The sequence below is a fragment of the Barbus barbus genome, assembly GCF_936440315.1.
Source record: "Barbus barbus genome assembly, chromosome: 26".
Lineage (NCBI taxonomy): Eukaryota > Metazoa > Chordata > Actinopteri > Cypriniformes > Cyprinidae > Barbus > Barbus barbus.
Window position 1 is genome coordinate 27,242,528 of NC_136754.1, and position 21,949 is coordinate 27,264,476.

A 21,949-nucleotide genomic window follows, 5' to 3' on the forward strand; every position below is an offset into this window, starting at 1 on the left:
TTGGTTACAGACTTCACATGGGTTATTATAATTAACTAAATACATTTTTGTTACTTGAAATGAAATACGTTAACCCAAATAAAACATAAAAAACATATTTTTGTTCATCTGTTTGCCAAGACAGCATTTCTCATTTTCATTTAGCTTAACTTGATGTAATGACAAAAGCTAATATATATATATATATATATGAAAATGGAAAAAATATACCAGTAAATTATCAAAACTTAAATAAAACTAAAACGAAAATGGAACATAAAACTAAAAATAAAACTAATGCAAGATATTAATAAAAACTATAATGTATGCTATATGATTGATGTCCATTGTATGGCCCAGAAAAAAAATACTTAGACATTCCTCAAAATATCTTCATTTAAGTTTTTTATTTAACATTTCATTTTTGGGTGAACTTTTAAAAAAGGGATTTTGTTTTAGTACCCCAAATATGGGTCAAAATTGATTCACATTTGCCTATATTTGTTTTCATAAGCAAAGGTTATTGTGAAATATCATGCTTTCAGGGGGCCAGCGATGAAGGGGCCCGATGTTATCTGAGAGGCGGCTCAAAACTACACACACAGAAACTATAGTGCAACCCATGTGTAACACTAATAGAAAACATGAATACCAGTTTAGTTTGTACATTCATTTATTTTGTTAATGAAGTTTTTTTTTCTCATGTTAAAATAATTTTCCCCTGCGGTCTTCCCCCAACTCCAGCCCATTTTATTACAAGCATTGTAATCCAAAAAGTAAAAAAAGGAAACATTTTACTTTTAAAACAGCTAACTTACTGAACAATGCATAAAACATGGGCTAACACATTAAACTACAACAGATAGTTTGTGTGTGTGTTAGTCACAACTGAGTCAAATGTCAGCCAATAATCACTGCCATATTTTGTGAAATCTTTGTAGAGAATGAGCTCAACCATCCTGCCCTCTATTTCCATTTTATGTATACCTTTTTTTAATGTTAAGTAAATGTTATATATCAAATTAATCAAGAGGATCTGCTGTTTCAGATGACAAATTTGATAATTTAACATCTAACAAATGAAATGAAAACCTAAAAGTTAAATGCTGATGATTTTTCTACCTCATGTTTTTCTCCTTTTCACACACAGACATAACTTCTACAGACAGCCACCTCAGCAGGGCGGTGATTCACCACTCACATCCATTGTCATTCATTTCAGGACAGATCATGTAGCTTACAATGACACAAGAAAACCATGACATATTAATATTTACAAGCCAATCATTTGGGAGGCACACCCATTGCAGTCCTGTTATCTCAACTGACTTTTAATTGAGAAAGCCAAGGAACATTATTGTAATCACCTGACCGTGTCACTCCTCTAAATTAAACAAACAACTAACTTAAGATAAAAAGCAGCAAAACAAAAAAGCGTGCTGCATTATTTGGATTAACTGCTTTCAGGCACAAGATGAAAAAGGTAGTTGACGAATAAGGATATAATGCACATACAAATAACTGATTTGACTAAACTCTTTGTGAAAAACACATTTTCTAAACTGGATATGCAATAAATCTTTGAAGATGGGAGGCTCCTCACTGTTGAACTAAACCACTTCCTGCTTTTCCTCAAAGTAGGTTAATGGTCGTGAATTTACTGCATTATTTATATATTACACGTGACATGCAGAAAATGCAATTATTATACATTAGGATCATCTGGACCCAAAAGAAATATAAAACACAGCCAACAGATGATTCCAGAATGTTCAAGCAATGAAGTGAAATCAGAAGAGTCAGTGTGAGCAGAATGCAATTACTCCCCCTACTGGTCATACTTCATATTCTGCACAAGGCCACTGCACATATGTATCTATAATAATAAAATATAAAACAATGTATCAATATGATTACAACACTGGACGATGGCAGCTAGAGAGGAAATACTTCAGATGAATATACAGTATGATATGTGTATTTCATGGAAGAACTGGACAACACTTTGCAACTGCAGTCACACAGATATAAATCGTCACAAAATTTTAGTCTCAGTAACTATAGAGTTTTAAATTTTAAGTAAAAAAAAATTCTCCAATGGTGGTTTTGCATGTTGATTTCACTGTTTTCTCTTAAATTTGATTTATTTATTGTAAATTCTGTCCAAAATATCATTATATTTCAGTAATAGCTGCTGGGAAAAAACATATGAATATATCCAGGCTAGAAGAAAAAAACTGTATTTTAACAGCAAAGCTGCAACTGTTTTCCATAAATGTTAAGATTCTCAAGTGTTTTTATGCGTTTTATTTTTTTTATACAGTTTCTGTTGGCTAAAATATTACTTAGATAGGGATAGATAGATAGATAGATAGATAGATAGATAGATAGATAGATAGATAGATAGATAGATAGAAATTACATACAAAAAAGGTAACAAATTTGTTTTCCTGATTTGCAAAATTATATATTTAATGGCAGGTTCCCGTTATGATTAACTTACCCCATATAGTGATGTTTATTATTTTTTTGCGTAGACAATAATTGTGTAAACCTTTGAAAGCTTTTATGTAGACAAGACTGAAGCGGACTTTCGAAAATAAATGACTGTGACTAATATTTACTGTAGCCTACAAGTGATGAAAACTGCGACAAGTAGCCCTGGCCTCCTCAATCATTTTGTTTATACTCACATCTTTTGCGCAGCGCTAAACTAACACGTTTCATGATGAGATTTAACATTACGGCTGTTATTTTCGGGTTTTAATATTGAAGATGAAAGATAAATGAACTTACGCCGCTGCACTAGTTTGAACGTAGGATGCGTATTCACCATTCTATTTACGCGCCATGCCTGTTGCGCTCGTTTCCCAGCATGCATCGCGAATTTACATAGCCATCTTGTCGGGAGGTGAAATTGTTAGATTTTCTGATTCCGAAGTCTGCTAGTTATAGTTAGCCATAAACTTTCATTTCAAACCGTTTTTGTGTTTGTTTCGTTAGTACGCCGGCATCTAGTCGCCGAGCGTCGCGACGTATTAGGCGGCGTTTAAACGCGCTCGTTCAGGATGTGTTTGATACTTATAACATTATGTAGGTAGAGAAGTGAGAGGCAGGATCTACGACAGCGGCCTCACACACACCGCCCTTACCGAGCTCTGATCACCAGCATATGAGGATAAATTAATAACCGACACGTCACCTCGCGCACACCGCTCGCGGAGGTTGTTTTCGTCCTCGCCGCGCGCGTCGAAAATGCAACAGGAGAGAAGAGGAAGACGGATGACGCACGATCGGCGCGGAAAACTGTGAAATTCAGGGCAACTGTTGCTGTTTTGTCAAGTCAGCGGCGTCTTTAAGGTGTCTCAAAAAGCTGTTAAGCATGTCTAAGATGCCGGCCAAGAAGAAGAGCTGCTTTCAGATCACGAGTGTGACTCAGGCTCAAGTCGCGGCCAACAACGCGACCGACGACACCGAGAGCCTGGATGACCCGGATGAGTCCCGGACAGAGGACGTGTCCTCCGAGATATTTGACATGTCCAGGACTGAGGTATGTGACAGGAGCTCCTCAGAGGAGACTTTGAACAACGTGGGGGACTCTGAGGGCCAGACACCCCGGAACGGCTGGGTTGGCCCGCGCAACTTGGGCATCCAGGCCTCTGGGACTCAAACAGCGCAAGTCACTAGTTCATCAAGCGCGACGACCATAACCAGCTGCAGTTCTCGCTTCAGGGTCATTAAGCTTGATCACGGCACCGGAGAGCCCTTCAGGAGGGGCCGGTGGACCTGTACGGAGTATTACGAGAAAGATCCAGAGGGCTCTGTGATGACCAGGACTGTGGATAGTATATGGCACACCAATGTGACCGAGCCCGGAGCGGATAGAGACAGTGGGCTCGGGGCCACCGTCGGCTCCGTAATAGCTTCTGATGTAAATTCAGACGGGTCGTGTTTCACCGGCTCGCCTCATAATCTAGAACCGCACAGCTTCAACGTGGCCCTGGGGTCCGGGTCATCTGAGTCCTTTAGTAATAAGCCAGTGCCTCTGTCTGCTCAGCACAGTCTCCATCCGCCCGCTCACGAGGGAGGACACCTGGGTGCCCATCTTCAGAAATCTCCCAGCATCTCTCCTTCTCCTCAACTGCTTTATCAACCCCAGCCTATTACGCATCAACTGCAAAGCCAGCCGGCTCTGGTATCAACCAGTCAGCCTGATTATGGCCAGCGCAGCATGCCCATGACAGTCACCCAGCCTCTCCCTGGGGTGAGCCTTTCCGTCGGACATGTCGTCAGTCAGGGGTCGTCCCCTCTTCCCACCCCGGCCACGGGAGGGGTGCAGGTTCTGGGTACAATAGAAATGTCTGGACACCCTGGAGGGGTTCCCTTAGGGAGCACACCGGTGTCGTCTGTCCCAAATCTGGTGCAGCATCCAGCGGTGGGGCTGTTGAGCAGCGTCGCCCCTATGCCCTCCATTCAGCAGCAACAGCCGCTGGCACAATACCAGGCATCAGGAGTAATGCATGGTTTATTGACAACTCAGAGCTTGCCCGTAGCACCAGTGACGCTTGCAGTAGGATCATCCAATACCTCCGCACACAGCCAGGCGTCCCAGGTTCCCCACAATGGGATGGCAGCGGGAATAGGCACCGGTGTCTTCACCCACATGGAGGAGAATCGAAGGATGTCTGATGTGACCGCGCAGGTTCACGGTAAAGACATGGTGAAGCCCTTAATCACAGAAGGCCTGCAGTTGCCCAGTCCGTCTGTCAACAGTCTTTTCGGTATACCCATTCCCATTGATGGGGAGGACGACAGGTGAGGTGCCACTGGTGATCTGAATGATTTAAGGGGTCTGACTGCTTGAATGTTCACTCTCAGGCAGGGTTCCCACGGTCATGGAAGACCTGGAAATATCAAGGGATTTTAAAACCGGTTTCTAGGCGTAGAAAACTCATTGAAAAGATTATATAGTGTGTGTTTTTTTTTTTTAGGTACACCCAGTATTTCATTTACTAGTATTTGGTGTGTGTGAGTGTAAATTCTATAAAGAAATTATTTATTAACCAGCAATCATGGAATTCGCTCAGAAGGTGTGGGAGCCCATTTAGTTTAGTTCCAGACAAAGTTTTTTTTTTTTTTTTTTTTTTTTTTTTTACGCATGCACTCAGGCACAGGTAAGATTGTTTGATATTAATTGGATTATTTAATGGGAAAAGTGTCAACAAATGTAGATGAACAGAAATGTATCATGCATTTTGAATTGGATTCAACAGCTTAATAGTCATTTACTGCTTTAATCTTGGTAATTTTCCATGCAGTGTTTGTAGTATTAATATGCAGATCTCTGTGCATGCCTGCTGTGGTTGTTCTGTGAGGAATGCAGTGACGTGATGGATGTTTGGTTGTTCTCATTAGGGTCATGACATTTCTTGCCTTTTCACCAGTCAAAAGTTTGGGGACACCCACTTTTTTTTTACTCTACATTTTTGCCAATTTTTACATTTTTAGTATAACTAAAGTCATTAAAACAACTGAATTATGTGAGCTACTTAGTGCACAGAAATGTTAAACCAACCTCATATAATCTGGTTTCCAGCTCTGTTCAGTTTCTTAACCAACTTCTTAAGTTGGATCCTGCTATTCAAATAGGATGAAATACACAAATATGAATCTAAAAACTATTTTAATGACTTGTCTAGACCTTTTGACTGGTGAGGTGAGGTACCAAGTTGTTTATATTTCCATAAAAGTTTAATAGTTATGTAGTTTTTTTTTTATTTGTTGGTAATGAAGTCAGTTATTTAGTTAAATATACGGTTCAAAAGTTTGGGGTCTGTAAAATGTTCTTGAAAAATGTCTCTTATGGTCACCAAGGCTGCATTTATTTGATCAAAATACAGTAAACCTTAATATTGTGAAGTATTACAATTTAAAATAACTGTTTTCTAATTGAATATATTTTAAAATGTAATTTATTTCTGTGATCAAAGCTGAATTTTCAGCATCATTACTCCAGTCTTCAGTGTCTCATGATCCTTCAGAAATCATTCTAAAATGCTGATTTGGAGCTCAAGAAATCTTTTTTTAAATGTTTTTTTATCAATGGTGAAAACAGTCGTGCTATCAAAAATTGAAAGTGAAAAAAAGCGTTTATTTGAAACATTTTAACATTGTAAATGTCTGTCACTTTTGATCAATTTAATGCATTCTTGCTGGAAAAAAATGCCTATAAAAAGTAAAAATGTTACTGACCTCACACTTTTGAAATGTGTACAAGACAAGTTGTTTTCAATTGTTTTATTTTGAAAAGATATGGTTAATACTGTGACAATCTGTCAGAACCCTGAAGACAAACATTCAAACAAAAATGTTTCTTGTTTGTTTCCGGATGTCACAAGCATGCCAGAAATGGCAGTGACTATAAAATGCTTTCTCAATTGAAAAGCGACAGTGCATATCTGGTGACACAGTTTCAGATGAGAAGTGTCGCTGCTTGGCTTCCTCTTAGATGCGCGACTTTCGGTTCCAGCGTTGCAAGTTGTACACAATATATCAACTTGTTGGCATACTCAAGAGGAAATGGTGAACTGTTGAGTGCTTCAGATGACTCTGTGGCTTTAACTTGGTGCTAGTCAGAAGTAGATTGAGCAGGCAGTGGTCGTTAAAGCAAGGGCTGGATCTGAGCGAAATTCTGCCTACGTGCCATTGAGATGCCTGGCCCGGGGTAAAGACGCTTGTCACTGGTGACACCTTTTGTAGCTGATATGCAGTGGGGGCCTGTGACAGTGAAGGCCCATCACGTAGCGAATAGTAGACCTTCCCCTGTCTTTCACTTCTAGAGATAAGGTTCCTTCACTACGTGGTTAGAAACATTTTTTTTTATTGGTCTTTTAAAAGACACAGCCATCACACCCCTTCTATGACTCTAAAGACGTGTTTTTCACGTTATATATCTTCTTTATGTATATGGGCATGAGCGTCCTTGGTCATCTGACAGGCAGTTGTTTAGATTACAACATGTTGAGTGATTTCCTCAAGACAACATTCCTGTTTAGGAATTACTGAAATATGCCATGCATCTGCTTTTGTTCCCCCACAAGCTTCATGAAAGTGTTTAAAAATTGTTCATCTAGCAGCCGCTGTTGTTGCTTTTTGTTGCACAGTGTAGTTAGATTTATTTGTATGTATGGTTTGGTACACCTCACAAATTTTTAATCCGTGCAAGTGTGCATTAATGTCTGTTTTTGGAGATATTCATTTAATATTAATTAAAATAATATTTAAATGTTTAAACATTCAGTTTTTTATAAATCAGAATAAACTTTAAATCAAAATAAAACTTGCAGTACTGTTCAAATGTTTGGGTTAAATAATTATTTTTAAATGTAATTTTTTAAAATTCTTAAATATGTGTATTTTAAAATTCAGCAAGCAAACATTAAATTGATAAAAAGATTTAATTATGTTTTTTTCATCAAAGAAAAATGTATGTTTCCACAAAAATATTAAGCAGCATAGCGGTTTTCAACATCAAACCTGAATGGTAGTATATATTTTACATAAAGGAATATTTTGAACCATTAGAATTTTTCCATTGTGACAACTTTATTGCACTGCAATGCATTTCTTGCTACTAATTCTCATTGCTGTAAGGTTTTCTTGTTTTGTCATTTGATAATGAGAATGGAAAGGGGTGAAATGTGCTTGATATCCATCAAAATGTCACAAGCAAACATCTGAATGGTTTTTAAAAATGTTTGGTTTGTTTTGATTTTGTGTGAAACATGACAGACCCGATGTGTGAAATCCAGCCAATTAGCTCAGCCAACAAAACACTGATTGCATCACACGGTCATTCACAACACAGATCAAGTCCAAGTCCTGCAGAGTAACAGTTAATAATTACTCCGTCCCATATGTGATGTTTCTTGACATATTAAGTCATAGGATTATGAGTCTAACATCTGAAAGTGTCTTAAATGAATTGGCTCATTGTGCAACGTGAGATCAGATTTTGCCCCATCTGCTGGTTAGAATGCATACCCGCTTCTGTTTTTGCCCCTTTTTAGAGATATGATGGTGTATGTTGGCATATAGCATCCCCTGACAGATCTCCAGTTATGTAAGACTGACCAATAGAAGATGAAGATTAGCTTTAAAAGGTTAAAGCCTTAAGATGACATTATCTTCAGCTTTCAGGACTAGCTTAGTTTTGTTTCTTGATTTAAATCAATTGTTTCAGTAGTCTTATGTAAGTGTCATGCATTTGATTGCTGCGTCTCAATCTCTCAACAGCAGCGCAGGTCAGAATGTACCTTCTCACCCAATCTGTCCATCTCTCTCTCTCTCATACAGCGTCTTTGTATTTGGCAAGCATTCCCTCTTTCTTTTAAAACACGCTTCTCTCAACACCTCCATCTGGGGTAATACCCCTGACTTCAGCTGACGGTGAAGCAGCACATGAGCTGTCAGACTCTTCAGAACACACTTTTCTGGTACTTCCTGTGGGGGAACTTGTGTAGGCCTTCACTGAGAGTCCTGTTTTGTCATGATCTTTCCGATCTCACTTTTGTCTTAAGAATAAAAGCTGCTTTTGTGTTGTGTAAGCGTCAGTCGTGCTACATGTTCAAGCTTGGAATTTAGTTGACACTCATAAGTGACTGATTTGGAACGGAAATACGGAAAAAAGTCCTTTTAAATTATACAGTATATTGTGCCCTATTTTTACAGATTGTTTTGGTTGCGATCCCAATGCTTCAAATAGTAATTAAACATCTATCATTATTTGTATGTTTTCTGAGAGTTGACCTTTTCTCTGCTTGCTTCTTGACGACTGCTGCTTCCCCTCACCACTCTGTCCTCGATTGAACTTGATTTTGTAGTTCATAAGTTATTAGTCTTAAGTTTATCAGTTTATTTGTAATGAAAATGAATGCACTAAAGTGATTTTTACATTTGATTAGTGTTTTCTTGCTTCTCTGTAGATCCAAGATGGAAAAAAGTAATGCACTTTTTATTTTTTGCTTTCTTATATTTGTTCTACTCTTTACATCTTTGTTCTAATTTTAATTTTAATTGTGTGTGTGAATATAGATATAGAGATATAAATGGCTGTTGTGATTATTAATAAAGTAGTTCTTAAGAAAAGCAGTGGAGGAGAAGATGCGATGTTGCTAGGTGATTTTGCTTTTGAACCTTCAGAAAACTTGAATTCTACTTTTCTCAAAGCTGACGCTAGCGATCATACATCATACAAATCATACATCATTTTGTCAACTTATTTTTTGGAAATGTTATTTTTTTTTACTCTAAAGATTTTTATTTATTTATTTGAGTGTGAATGAGTGACTATTAGTACTGAATGATTTGGAAAAACATGAAGAATTATTATTTTTCTTTTTACAAGAACCATCTCAAGCCTCTTCCAGTTACCATTTCACACATTTTGAGTTTTGGTAGGCCAAATTCCCTTTGTTTTTGACCAATTCAGTGTCTATAAAACTAATTAATTAATAATTTGTGATTTTTTTATGAAATACAAATATTAAACAAAAAATAGATTTGTATGTAAAACAATTTTATTTTAATGTGAAATTAAAGTAATAGTATTTATATCTTAATTTCTTAATTTTCAGAAGTAAACCATATAGTTTTAATTTTGGTGGGCTGTTGTCAAATACCATTTTCAGAGTGAAGCTCGGCACTATGCGTTCATTTACAGGCATACAGCCCATGATATCAGTGTCTCACAAGGGCTCGATTCACAGTAAATGAAGCAAGCTGTTCTCAGATGCACTTCATGACACAGTGCTTCAGTGTCTGTGTAAATGCTGCGCTTCACTCTAAAACCAGTAAAGCATATATTCATTTCATTAAATCACAGCCAAAATTGCACTAAGCCATATTGCATATCTCTATATGGTACACTTAACATGGATGTGAATCTGTCCCATCTGACTGATACCCTATCTGACAAAAAGATTTGTATCAGACAGACACTGATTATCGGATTGGCACATCCCTAACTTTTTAGTGTTATACGAGTTGTATTTATAATCACATGCACTGCATGCATAACTTTGCAAACATGTAAAAACAGAAAATATACCTTGTGCTTTAGATTGCAGTATAATTAACAAATTAAAACGATGGAATCGTCCCTTTAGGCAGAGCATGTTTTTTTTTTCAATGTTGGAAGGACTTTTTAAATGACTTGTTTTGGTTGTTTGCATAATGATTCCCAGCTTATCTTTATTCTACTTCAAACCGTGTTCTTATGACGAATCCATTTGCTTTGATCCACTTCAGAGTTATAAATATGACCTCAGTGATAAAATAATAATATTTTCTGGAAACCCACTGTTATGGTTACCCTAACCTGGATACCTTATTTTGATAATGTTTTTCATTGGCTCGTGGTTTTACAATCCGATCCAGCTAGCTCATGTGTAACGTTATCCATACGTTTGGAATCTGCAGAAAACGCATATTTGTCTCAACACGTAGCTGTAGTAGCTGCTGAGTGCTTTCTAAAGCAATGATTCTGATGTTTATTGGATCCAGATATAATCTGCCGTCCCTGTGAGGTTACGTGCATGGTAAGAAGGAAAAGAGCCCTTTGGAGGCGTGTGGTTGTGGGGTCTCGGCCCCCACCGGAAAGCAGCCAGTGTTCCACGAATTCTAGGAAAAGCTGTTTTCTCAGAGTCCAGATATTCACACATGTGGTAAATCTACTCCTGTCCCCTCCCATTCCTATATAGAGAGGAGAGGAGGGTCTCCTCCTGCCTCCCATCCCGATATAGTACATTTTGTCCTTTTCCTTAAGGAAGGGTCCTAGTATTTGGGGGAAATGGAGGTAATGGTAACCGCCTGTGGTCATAACTTTTTTGCAACTGACTGATCTTTATTTAGATGCTTGGGGTCATAATTCATATCTTTGAATGTTAGTGAGATATTTAGAAATTAGAACACATGCTGTGTTTTTTACCTATGACTGAGAAATACAGATACAAATGATCTCTGTGCTTTTCAGTCTTTTGGTATGATACATAGGTTTGTGTTTGCTCTAAAATAGCTTTAAAGAGGAACTATGAGCATTGTTGCAATTTTTTTCTGAACGTATTCTGTGAACATTTATAATAAAGCATATAATATAGTGTTGTTCAAAAGTTTTGGTTAAGTTTTTTTTTATTTTTTTTATTATAAATTAATAATTTTATTAATCAAGGATGCATTCGATTGATCAAAGTGACAGTCAAGACATAATGATAGAAAAGACTTGTTTTGCTTGACTCAACATTAGAATGATTTCTGAAGGATCATGTGACACTGAAGACTGCAGTAATGATGCTGAAAATACCGCTTTGATCACAGCAATAAATTACATTTAAAACATTTTCAAATAGAAAACAGTTCCTTTAAGTTGCAACAATATTTCACAGTATGTCTTTGATAAAATAAATGCAGCTTTTGTGAGGAAAAGAAAAAATCTTACCGACTTACCAGAAAAACGTCTTTCAAAAACATTTAGAAATCAACTTTTTAACAGTAGTTTATATATACACCGTATAAAGAAAATGTAGGTATGCATTAGGGGGGTGCGATATTTTCCCAAAAATATCTCTATTTTGGGGAATTTTTTCGATAACCATAATCAGATGATATTTTGCCGAGTGTGTTATTATGCTAATATCTGACTACCGTGGACAGCTGCAGTTTTTGATATTCTTCACATTCTGTGTGGTCAGTTCACATCAGTGATAGAAATGAATCTTTTCATATGAGTTTAAATCGATTTTTACCTTTTATGGGCAATTTTACCTTTTACTAAAGCCATTTTTTTTCTAAAAGTTTGCACCTTTTGAGTCAAATTGTCACATTTAGAATAATAAAACATTTAGGCTGTTACCAAACAAATGAAACCAGTATCAACAAAATGAATCTTTGCAGAAGTTGCATCTGAAGTGGCCTTTAGATATATTTACACGCTGTTTAATGCAGCTCAGAGGGACATGGAGTGCTTTAACCTGCAGTTACAAACGCATAATGTTTTGATATTTTAAACATGAAACATTGAATACTGATTTGAAATTATTTAAAAATGAAAAGATTCTTTAAATGTGAAATTAAAACCGCCAGTAGGTGGCAGAAAGTCAGTGTTAATAAGTCATTGCGACTGAACTGAATCATTTAAACTGTTGATTCATTCAGGAACAAAACACCGTCATGTTGCTCAGAGAAAACAGGTAATCTGGTGTCTAAAACGTAATTCTCTTAATATTAACTTACTGTTTATGAACTGTTGTCAAAAATCAATATCACATTTGTAATCATGCTTATTTTTGAAGAAAAATCAGCACTCTTCGTTTGATATTAACTATATATATATATATATATATATATATATATATATATATATATATATATATATATATATATATATATATTCTGCCCCATATCTTGAATATTGTGATCATTCTTAGTGCATTTTATTAGACTGAATCATGCAGTGCACGAACTCATGCGCTCTAGTCTAGACTTCATCACATAATGTAAGCGTGCACTCCGTAGGGGTTTTGTTTGTTTTTTGCAAAATACTCGATAATGCCAAATTACATATCGTTACAATAATAATTACAATATTATCTCAGACGATGCATCTCCCCCTAGTATGCATATTTAATGATATGCATTTTTTTTTTTTTTTTAAATCTATATGTACCTATAAATAATCTGATTCTGGCATGGTCATGAAACTTAATAGTCACAAAAGTGAATTAAAAACATTGTAATAATCATGCTGTTGCCTAATCAGCAAAATCATTGCATATACAGTGGTGTGAAAAAGTGTTGGCCCCCTTCCTGATTTTTTTTTAATTTTTTTTGCATGTTTGTCACACTTTAATGTTTTAAATCAAACAATTTTAAATATTAATCCAAGATAACACAAGTAAACACAACATGTAGTTTTTGAATGAAGTTTTTTATTATGAAGGGAAAACAAAATCCAAACCCACATGGCCCTGTGTGAAAAAGTGTTTGCCCCCTAAACCTAATAACTGGTTGGGCCACCCTTAGCAGCAACAACTGCAATCAAGCGTTTGAGATAACTTGCAATGAGTCTGTTACAGCGCTGTGGAGGAATTTTGACCCACTTATCTTGGCAGAATTGTTGTAATTCAGCCACATTGAAGGGTTTTCGAGCATGAACCGCCTTTTTAAGGTCATGCCACAGCATCTCAATAGGATTCAGGTCAGGACTTTGACTAGGCCACTCCAAAGTCTTCATTTTGTTTTTCTTCAGCCATTCAGAGGTGGATTTGCTGGTGTGTTTTGGATCATTGTCCTGCTGCAGAACCCAAGTTTGCTTCAGCTTGAGGTCACGAACAGATGGCCGGACATTATCCTTCAGGATTTTTGGTAGACAGCTGAATTCATGGTTCATTTATCACAGCAAGTCTTACAGGTCCTGAAGCAGCAAAACAGCCCCAGACCATCACACTACCACCACCATATTTTACTGTTGGTATGATGCTCTTTTTCTGAAATGCGGTGTTACTTTTACGTCAGAAGTAATGGGACACACACCTTCCAAAAAGTTCAACTTTTGTCTCGTCAGTCCACAGAGTATTTTCCCAAAAGTCTTGGGGATCATCAAGATGTTTTCTGGCAAAACTGAGACGAGCCTTTATGTTCTTTTTGCTCAGCAGCGGTTTTCGTCTTGGAGCTCTGCCATGCAGGCCATACTTTTTCACACAGTGCCATGTGGGTTTGGATTTTGTTTTCCCTTCAGAAAAAAAAAACCCTTCATTTAAAAACTGCATGTTGTGTTTACTTGTTATCTTTGATTAATATCTAAATTAGTTTGATCTGAAAACATTAAAGTGTGACAAACATGCAAAAAAATAAAAAAAAGCAGGAAGGAGGCCTACACTTTTTCACACCACTATATATATCCTAAACTGTTCTTTTGTTGTTTTAAACACTACAGACTAAGCAGACTACAAATAAACACGCCTATGATTTCCTCTTTGGCCTGTACTTTTCATTTCTCACGTAACCTTTTCTATTTCTCTCTTTCCGCTGGATGGAGTGCAGGAATCCCTCCACAGCTTTCTTCCAAGCCTTCCACTCTGGCAGTAGGCTGAAGGACTCAAAGATGACCTGTGATAGGTACAGTAATGGGACGGCCCCTGGTGTGAAGGCAAATGATGGTTGAAGTGTGCTGCATGGGCCAGACGTGGTGTGAGGCTTAAACGGTGCTTTTTGCAGTGGAGCTCAGCGCAAACATAACCCAGTGCTCATACGCAAATTGCAATATTGATGAATGTGGGTTAAAATGTGAAATTGATTCATGTTTCAAAAACATTGCTTTTTTACTAACACAATTAATTAGCGGAGTGTTGGGCTGCAAGGCTTTTATACAGCAGAGGGTCACAGTGTCCACCCACTATTTCAGCAGCATTTGTCCCTGTAGGATTTTATACTTAAGGGTTACACTTTATTTTACAGTTTGTGTTCTTACAGTGTACTACCCAAGAAATACTGGGTTGTATAAAAGTATCTACATAAGGGTAGGTTCAGGGTTAGTATCTAGTTATTACCCAGTTATTGTAATTGCTATAATAATAGTACATTGTACATGCAGAACAGGACTGTAAAACAAAGTGCTACTGGTTTAAGTCTTTGTTGAAACGTTTTAAGCCATGAGCAAAGCCAGACAGCTAAAGGTAAAATACAATATTATAAACTTTGATTTGATTTTAAATATATTTATTTTAGGGGTGTAACGGTACACAAACATGATGGTTCGGTACATACCTCGGTTTTGACGTTACGGTTTGGTATGGTTTCAGTACAGCAGGGGGAAAAAACTAAATAGCTTTTTTGTAATTAAACAGTGGTTTACTGAAATTGGTCTTTCTTTAAATAAATTCAATTATAATTAACATTTTCTTAGGGATAAAAATCTACATCAGCTTATGCTCTAAACTAGACCTATAGGGAGCCTATTTACATTACTATAAGGTTACAATTAACAACAAAGCCTTATTTAAACATTTAATTACTATTTATTTTAGAATAAAATAATCAACAGCAGTTTGAACTGAGCTGTTTATGCAGCGATCTGTCACACCAAATCAAAGAGCATCAAAACGGCATTTATTGCTTGAAAAATAGACATAATTTGAAAGATGAAACTTTATCAAAAGTAACAACAGTATATAAAACTGGAAGTTTCCAACGAAGTTCCACTTGTGCAGTGGTTAAAACAATGCTGTATTTGTTCTGGACATGTGTATCGAACATTTTTGGTACGTTACACCCATATATATATATATATATATTACATGCATACATAATATATACATACATACACACACACAGTGGGTACGGAAAGTATTCAGACCCCCTTAAATTTTTCACTCTGTTATATTGCAGCCATTTGCTAAAATCATTTAAGTTCATTTTTTTCCTCAATGTACACACAGCACCCCATATTTTAGTTTTTTTTAACTTTGTGGCACTATGATGTGATCTCTCTCTGAGTCAGCTCTGTTTCTTGACAATAACCTTACGTTCTCACCTCACAGCATCTTGTTTTTAAAGACAAGAATAAGACAAGCGATCCTTTGTTTGCATGGACAAGCCTGCCTTTAAATACCTTTGCTCGAGGTTATCAGCTGCCATTGCTGTGGTCTTGGATATGTTGCAAGACTAGATCTAATTTGTCAGTCGAACAAGTTCCCCCACATGTTTCCTTGGGTGCAAAGATCCTGTTTAAAATAGTCTTTGGTCAGTGTTTGACTCTGTGAGATGAGATGCCTGTTACTGTTGTTGTGTGGATATTAAAGAGCATACACTCTTTTTATATGTTTGTGTGGCCTTAAGCTGCAAGGCAGCACTCAACTTTTTTGTCACTTTTGAACTTCTTGACCTTTATGAGACTGTATAATTCTTCAGCAGTTATGAATGCATGTGTACGTGGGTATGCTTGTGAAAGTTAGCGTTACAACAACTTGGAGAGCAATTTAGTCTCCCAAATTGTGTCAGTGTGATTTTGTGCTAAATGCATTTCCTCTTAAATGGACCTTTTATGGTTGATGCTTATCTACTTTTCCTGTGCAAGTAAATTGTAGGGAAAAGTACAGAATGTCTCTAAATCAGTGTCATCATTTGTTGTCAGGGTCTACGTGGATGGATAGATGGATTCAGAAAAACAAATAAATAATAAACAGTACAAAATAGAAAATTATTAATGAGACAAATTAAACTAAGCTCAGGTTACCTTTTACTCTGATAAATGTTGAGACATTCGCACTTATACTGTAAAAGATTGGGGTTGGTTTTAATTATTTTTTTACTTTTTGTGAAAGAGACTTCAAGGCTGTATTTATTTGACAGTAGTAAAATAATATTTTGTTGGCGCCAATAGCCTCGTGGGCAGCATGCTGCCATAGCACCGTTGCACTTCAGGCATCCTGAGTTTGAGTCCCAGCTTGTGGACTTTTCCTGATCCTGTCCCCCCTCTCTCTCCCACTTTGCATCTTGTCTAAATCACTGTCCTTTCCTAATAATGGCAGAAAATGGGAAAAAACAACAACTTTGCAATAAATATGCAATTTATTCCTGTGACACAACTGTGAATTTTCAGCATCGTTACTCCAATCTTCTGTCACATGATCCTTCAGAAATCATTCTAATATACTGATTCGGTGCTCAAGAAACATTTCTGATTATCAGTGTTAAAAACAGTTGTGCTGCTTCATATATTTGTGGAAACCTTAATACATTTTTTTCAGGATTTTTTGAGTAGAAGTTAAATGAACCAAGAAGAACTTTAACATAAAAATTATCTTTACTGTCACTCTCAATAAATTTAACAATAATTTCTTTAAAAAAAAAAAAAATAATAATAATCTTGCTGACCCCAAACACTTTTGAACGGATGTGTGTATTTATTTATTCATTTGTGCATATACACAGAATGTATTTGTGTGTTTGTTGTGAGTGAAGTTGTGTAAGTCTCGAGTTAACTTTAGTCTCCACCCACTTGTAAGAGTATCAGATGGAGGCTGCGCCCCCCACACAGCACTGCACTGTACTGTTAGCACTGATTGTGGTGTTTAGTAGTGGATATGAGGAGCAGACTGACTCGTGCGCTGCAGTACTCACGCTGCTGCTCCACGAGCCGTCCGGTTTCCACACAACGAAGGTCTTTTTGCCACGATTTGTTGGATGATTGGGGTGTGTGTGTTTGTTTGTGTGCCACAACATAACATGCATAAAGGAAGTTTGGAGAAAGATTCAGCAACTGAAACGGTGCTAATTGTTGTTTTTTGTTTAATCTGCAGGTTTTAAACTTCTGGAAAACTGATATGTATTTGTAAGCAACAGATCTATTGAATAAGACTTTTTTTTTTTTTTTTTTTTAATTGCAGTGCCTCTGGAGCAAGTGTGGTTGCCATTGATAATAAAATAGAACAAGCAATGGTAAGTTTTACATTTCATGCATTTATATACACATTTATTTTACATTTATCACAGCCGTGCATCACAGCCCTGCAAAAAGTTAAAAGATTTTTCAAATTATGTGTGTATATAGATAGATAGATAGATATATATACATACATACATACATACAGTGCCCTCCAAAAGTATTGGAACAGTAAAGACAAAATTGCTCTGTTGGCTGTGGAGTCAAAACATTTACAAATATGATTAAAAGATGAATATGAGAGACAACTTCAGAATGTCACATTTTATTATTGGGTGATTGAACACACAGATGTTTTACCAGCTAAGAAGTTCAGCACTTTTAGAGTTTCATCCCTCTATCTGATGTGAGCATAAGTATTGGAACAGTTGCCTCACAGGTCTTTCTAAGTGATCAGCTGTGTCCTGTTGCATTAATTCTTCAGATATTAAAAGCAGGGAATGTGTCGTATCAGTTATAGCCATTACTTCTGCATTCTGAATCTTGCATTCGATGATGACACACAAACCAGGAAGACGAGGGAGCTGACTTTGAGAGAAAAGCAAGCAATTTGGATGCTAAAAGAAAAGAAGTCAATTAGAGATATAGCAAATACAAAGGGCATGGAGAAATCAAGAGTTTGGAAACCACCAGCAACACCAGCAGCCAACAACTACCTGATCGGCTGAGAAAACAACAGTAGTTGATGAGAGACAAATCATAAAAGCTGTGAAAATGAACCCTAAAAGACGTGTCTGTAAAATCACCAACAACTTCCAGAAAGCTGAGGTGGTGATCTACTGTCCTCGGGAGACTTTGACACAGAATTACAGATGCTACACAGCAAGATGCAAACCTCTGACCAGCACCAAACATAGAAAGGCAAGAGTAGAGTTTGCAAAAAAGCACAAAGGTGAGCCAGAAGAGTTTTGTAACTGTGTTTATGGACCGATGAGACAAAGTGAAAAGATTATCAAAGTGATGGGAAAGCAAAAATGTGGGGAAAAAAGGGAACTGCAATGATCCCAAGCATACAGCCTCATCTGTAAAGCATGGTGGAGGTGGTGTCATGGCATGGGCATGCATGGCTGTCTCTGGAACAGGCCCTCTCAACTTTACTGATGACTTAATGTATGATGACAGTAGCAGAATGAATTTGGAAGGGTACAAAACCATCTTGCCTACCAATATTCAAGAAAATGCCACCAGATTCATTGGGAAGTGCTTGATATTGCATCAGGACAATGACCCAAAACACCCTGCCAGTTCAGTCAAGGAATTTATAAGGGCAAAGAAATGGAAAGTCTTAGATTGCCCAAGTCAATCTCCAGATTTAAATCTGATTGAACATGAATTTCACCAGCTGGAGAGGAAAGGCAGAAACTCCCCAAAACAAGCAACAATTGGAATTGGCTGCATTAAAGGCTGGGAAAAGCATTTCAAAGGATGAGACCAAGAGTCTGGTGATGTCTATGGGTCACAGACTCACTGCTGTGATTGTGCGCAAGGGATCTGCAACTAAATAATAGCTTTTCATCTTTTATGTCTGCCTTATGTTCAACTGTCCCAGTTGAACTCTAAAAGTGCTGTTCCTTTAGATAGATAGATAGATAGATAGATAGATAGATAGATAGATAGATAGATGGATAGATATATCAACTTTAATGCCAAAAGCTTTGTTTCAAAAATGACAAAAAGAATTCAAAGTGTATACTGTGTACACTGCACAAAATTGGAAAAATGTTAAAATACTCAATTTAATGTCAAAGAACTTTACATAAACACAATTAAAAAATTTCACAATTCACAAAATCTGTAATTTTCTGTTGTCAAACCCACAAATGTAGCAGAAATGCATTTTAACTGGCCATAATTCTAACATTTAAATTCAGGATGAGGCATGAAATAATGTCTTCAGAATCATCCATACCTCTGAAAATCTGCTGAGAATTGAACAAATCCTTATTATCTGGCTCAGCGGAAGATGGGAATTATGTATTTGTTGGCAGTGTTTCTGTTGATCAAGGGATAATACAAGACTACTTCACCACCTTAAAAACAGCTGACGTCGGCAAAAATGCTACATTTTTTGAGAAAAACATGACATGCTAGATTTAAAATCAGCATCCCAAAGTTAGCAAGATACTATTGAATAAAATTCAAAACTTGTATCATGCACGGCAGTGTACACTCTTAAAAATAAATGTGTTTCAGGATGCCATAGAAGAGCCTTTTTTTGTCCAAATGGTTGCATAAAGAACATCTTTAACATCTGAAGAACCTTTCTGTTTCACAAAAGTTCTTTGTGGAACCAAAAATGGCATTCTTCTATGGCATCGCTGTGAATAACCTTTTAAGCACCTCTATTTTTAAGGAGTGTAATAGTTAAAAAAATAAAAAAGAGCTAGATAAATATTGGTTCTGATGTACTGTTTTCTGAAATGTCATGTTTTGGCACTGTGATGCAGGATTTAGTGAAAAGCCATCTGATGTATGCTGTGCGGGAGGAGGTGGAGGTGTTGAAGGAGCAAATCAAGGAGCTCTTCGAGAGAAACTCTGTGCTGGAGCGAGAGAACGCAGTGCTCAAGTCTCTGTCCAACAGCGATCAGCTCTCTCAGCTCACCGTCCAATCCAGCTCCAGCCCCTCCGGCGCTCCCGTCCCGGGCCAAGCCCAGCCCCAGCCTTACCTTCAGCTGGACTCCAGCCAGAGCGTAGACTCCCTGCCCCGACAGCCACAGCCCAGCGTCACCTCGGCCTGAAGCAGCAAAAACCCATCTCGACGTTCACTCGGACCACGGTCGCCACTTCCCCCTGCCCCGGACCAGCTGGAGAAATTGTGAAGAGTTATTTTTTTAATAAAGAGAATCCAGCCATGAAAGAGGTGTATTTTTTAGCATTGCAGTTTTCACATAAGAAGCGAGAGTCTATTTTCAGAGCCACCGTACTTCGTGTGATTCCAATTCACCAGTCAATTCAATTGTACTGTTTGTTATTTATTATAGGGCTGCTATTTTCCGAGAGGAACAATATCACAGAACCCTTCGATCTGACAGCGAGCGGCAGTCTTACCGTATCGATCATCAATGCAAGCGTAAACAGTGACAGAGTAGCAGTGGGTAGAGTTTAAACACTAACAGTGATGTTTCTCTGTGGATTAAGAATGTGAACCTGGTGTGAATGTACATTGTGTATAGTGTAAAGATTAAAAAGAGCGTAACAAGTTTGTACAGGTTTGTGGGCGAAGATCTAAACTGAATCCTCAATGGTCTACCCTGATGAAGAAAGCTTGTAGGATATTGGAAAAAGAAGTCAGTTGCCATATTCTCCTGCCCCCTACCCTGATGTCTCGTATGTTTTTGGGGTCGGGAAGGGGATTTAAAATAAAAATAAAACAAACTGTGAAGTTGTTCAACCTACTTTGTAACCAAAGATTCAAAGCTGTGTTTCTTTCTTTTTTTTACGTTTTATGCACACATACTTTTTTTTTTTTTTTTGTTCCTCACAACCTTTTTTGTTGCTTTTAGGCATGTTCTGCATGATCTGTAAAAGTCAAACCACTTTCTTACCTCATTTGTATTGGGCAGTCAAATTGTAAGTAGTCTGAATAGTGTCGGCGGGGGAAGGAGATATGGAGGTCGATGGTGAGATGAAACCGATTAGTGTGTGAGAGACGCACTAGCCACAGAAAATGAAGTGAGCCATGTTTCGTTCATTTAAATGGTGTTTGAATTTCATATGCCAATAGTTTTGTTACATTGCAAATTTTAATGTATTTAAATAAATGCAATATTCAAATTACGAAACTGTTTGGGAGTATTTGTATCAGTGCACTCGAGAAACGGTGTGAAATTGTCTGCGATGCTCTTGGTTCAGCTTTATGCACCGTAATCATTATTTTCACACTTGAAGGCTCACAAGATTTGACCGTAGGCAGTGACTTCCCCACATCTACCTTGATGCGTGGGCTACTGACACATACTGTTATATGTTGTAAGACTACAACATGTACAATTCCAGGCCCCTGATTGATTGAATTATAAAGGAAAAAATACAGATTTTTAGCCATCGTACCAGATTTATGTGGTTGCTATATATATAAAACTGGATACAAACATACCTTACGCCGTTACATGGCAAAAACATTGATTTTTTTAAAGAATTTTATATATTTTGTACACTTTTCCTCCACTCCAAATTTATTTTGAGGTGAAATACAGTCTAAACATCAGCTGTATTCATATGATCCAGCTACATAGTCAAAAGCTAAATTTAGATACAAATGAGTAATAATTCACCTGCATTACACTATTTAATTGTATTGTAGTATTTTTTTTCCTCGAGTACTTTTACTAAATAGAAATGAACCATTAACATTTTAAGTGATGCAATGAATTTACACCAAAATAAATTTAGTTCTTAAGATTGGCTCTTACAAATACATTTAACAATAATGTTTTATTAATTCTATATTTAGAAAATTATACACTTTTTTTC

The 21,949-nt window shown here is 37.0% G+C and overlaps 2 protein-coding genes across 3 annotated transcripts in view; one reads left to right on the forward strand and one right to left on the reverse strand.

Annotated features, from left to right (window-relative positions):
• The window catches only part of LOC306846144 (tyrosine-protein kinase JAK1-like), an 830,156-nt gene that overhangs the window by 356,862 nt on the left and 451,345 nt on the right, over nt 1-21,949 (reverse strand). The gene's annotated exons all lie outside the window — the stretch shown is intronic.
• Nucleotides 2,859-21,255, forward strand: LOC306845961 (TSC22 domain family protein 2-like). Of its 2 annotated transcripts, XM_079378988.1 has the most exons (4): nt 2,874-4,794; nt 14,077-14,151; nt 17,421-17,472; nt 19,924-21,248. In XM_079378988.1, exons 1-4 carry the CDS (start codon nt 3,362-3,364, stop codon nt 20,212-20,214), a joined length of 1,851 nt encoding a protein of 616 aa, XP_079235114.1. In that variant the 5' UTR covers nt 2,874-3,361; the 3' UTR covers nt 20,215-21,248. The 2 variants fall into 2 exon arrangements, with proteins under 2 accessions (XP_079235115.1, XP_079235114.1); XM_079378989.1 differs by lacking the exon at nt 14,077-14,151 and having other exon boundaries at nt 2,859-4,794; nt 19,924-21,255.

What these genes read in the sequence shown, in the direction of transcription:
- LOC306845961 (XM_079378988.1), top strand. Translation starts at nt 3,362, where the DNA reads ATGTCTAAGATGCCGGCCAAGAAGAAGAGCTGCTTTCAGATCACGAGT. An exon ending in ATTGATGGGGAGGACGACAG is followed by an intron (nt 4,795 to 14,076) that starts GTGAGGTGCCAC and finishes GATGGAGTGCAG; the next exon opens with GAATCCCTCCACAGCTTTCT. An exon ending in ATAAAATAGAACAAGCAATG is followed by an intron (nt 17,473 to 19,923) that starts GTAAGTTTTACA and finishes ACTGTGATGCAG; the next exon opens with GATTTAGTGAAAAGCCATCT.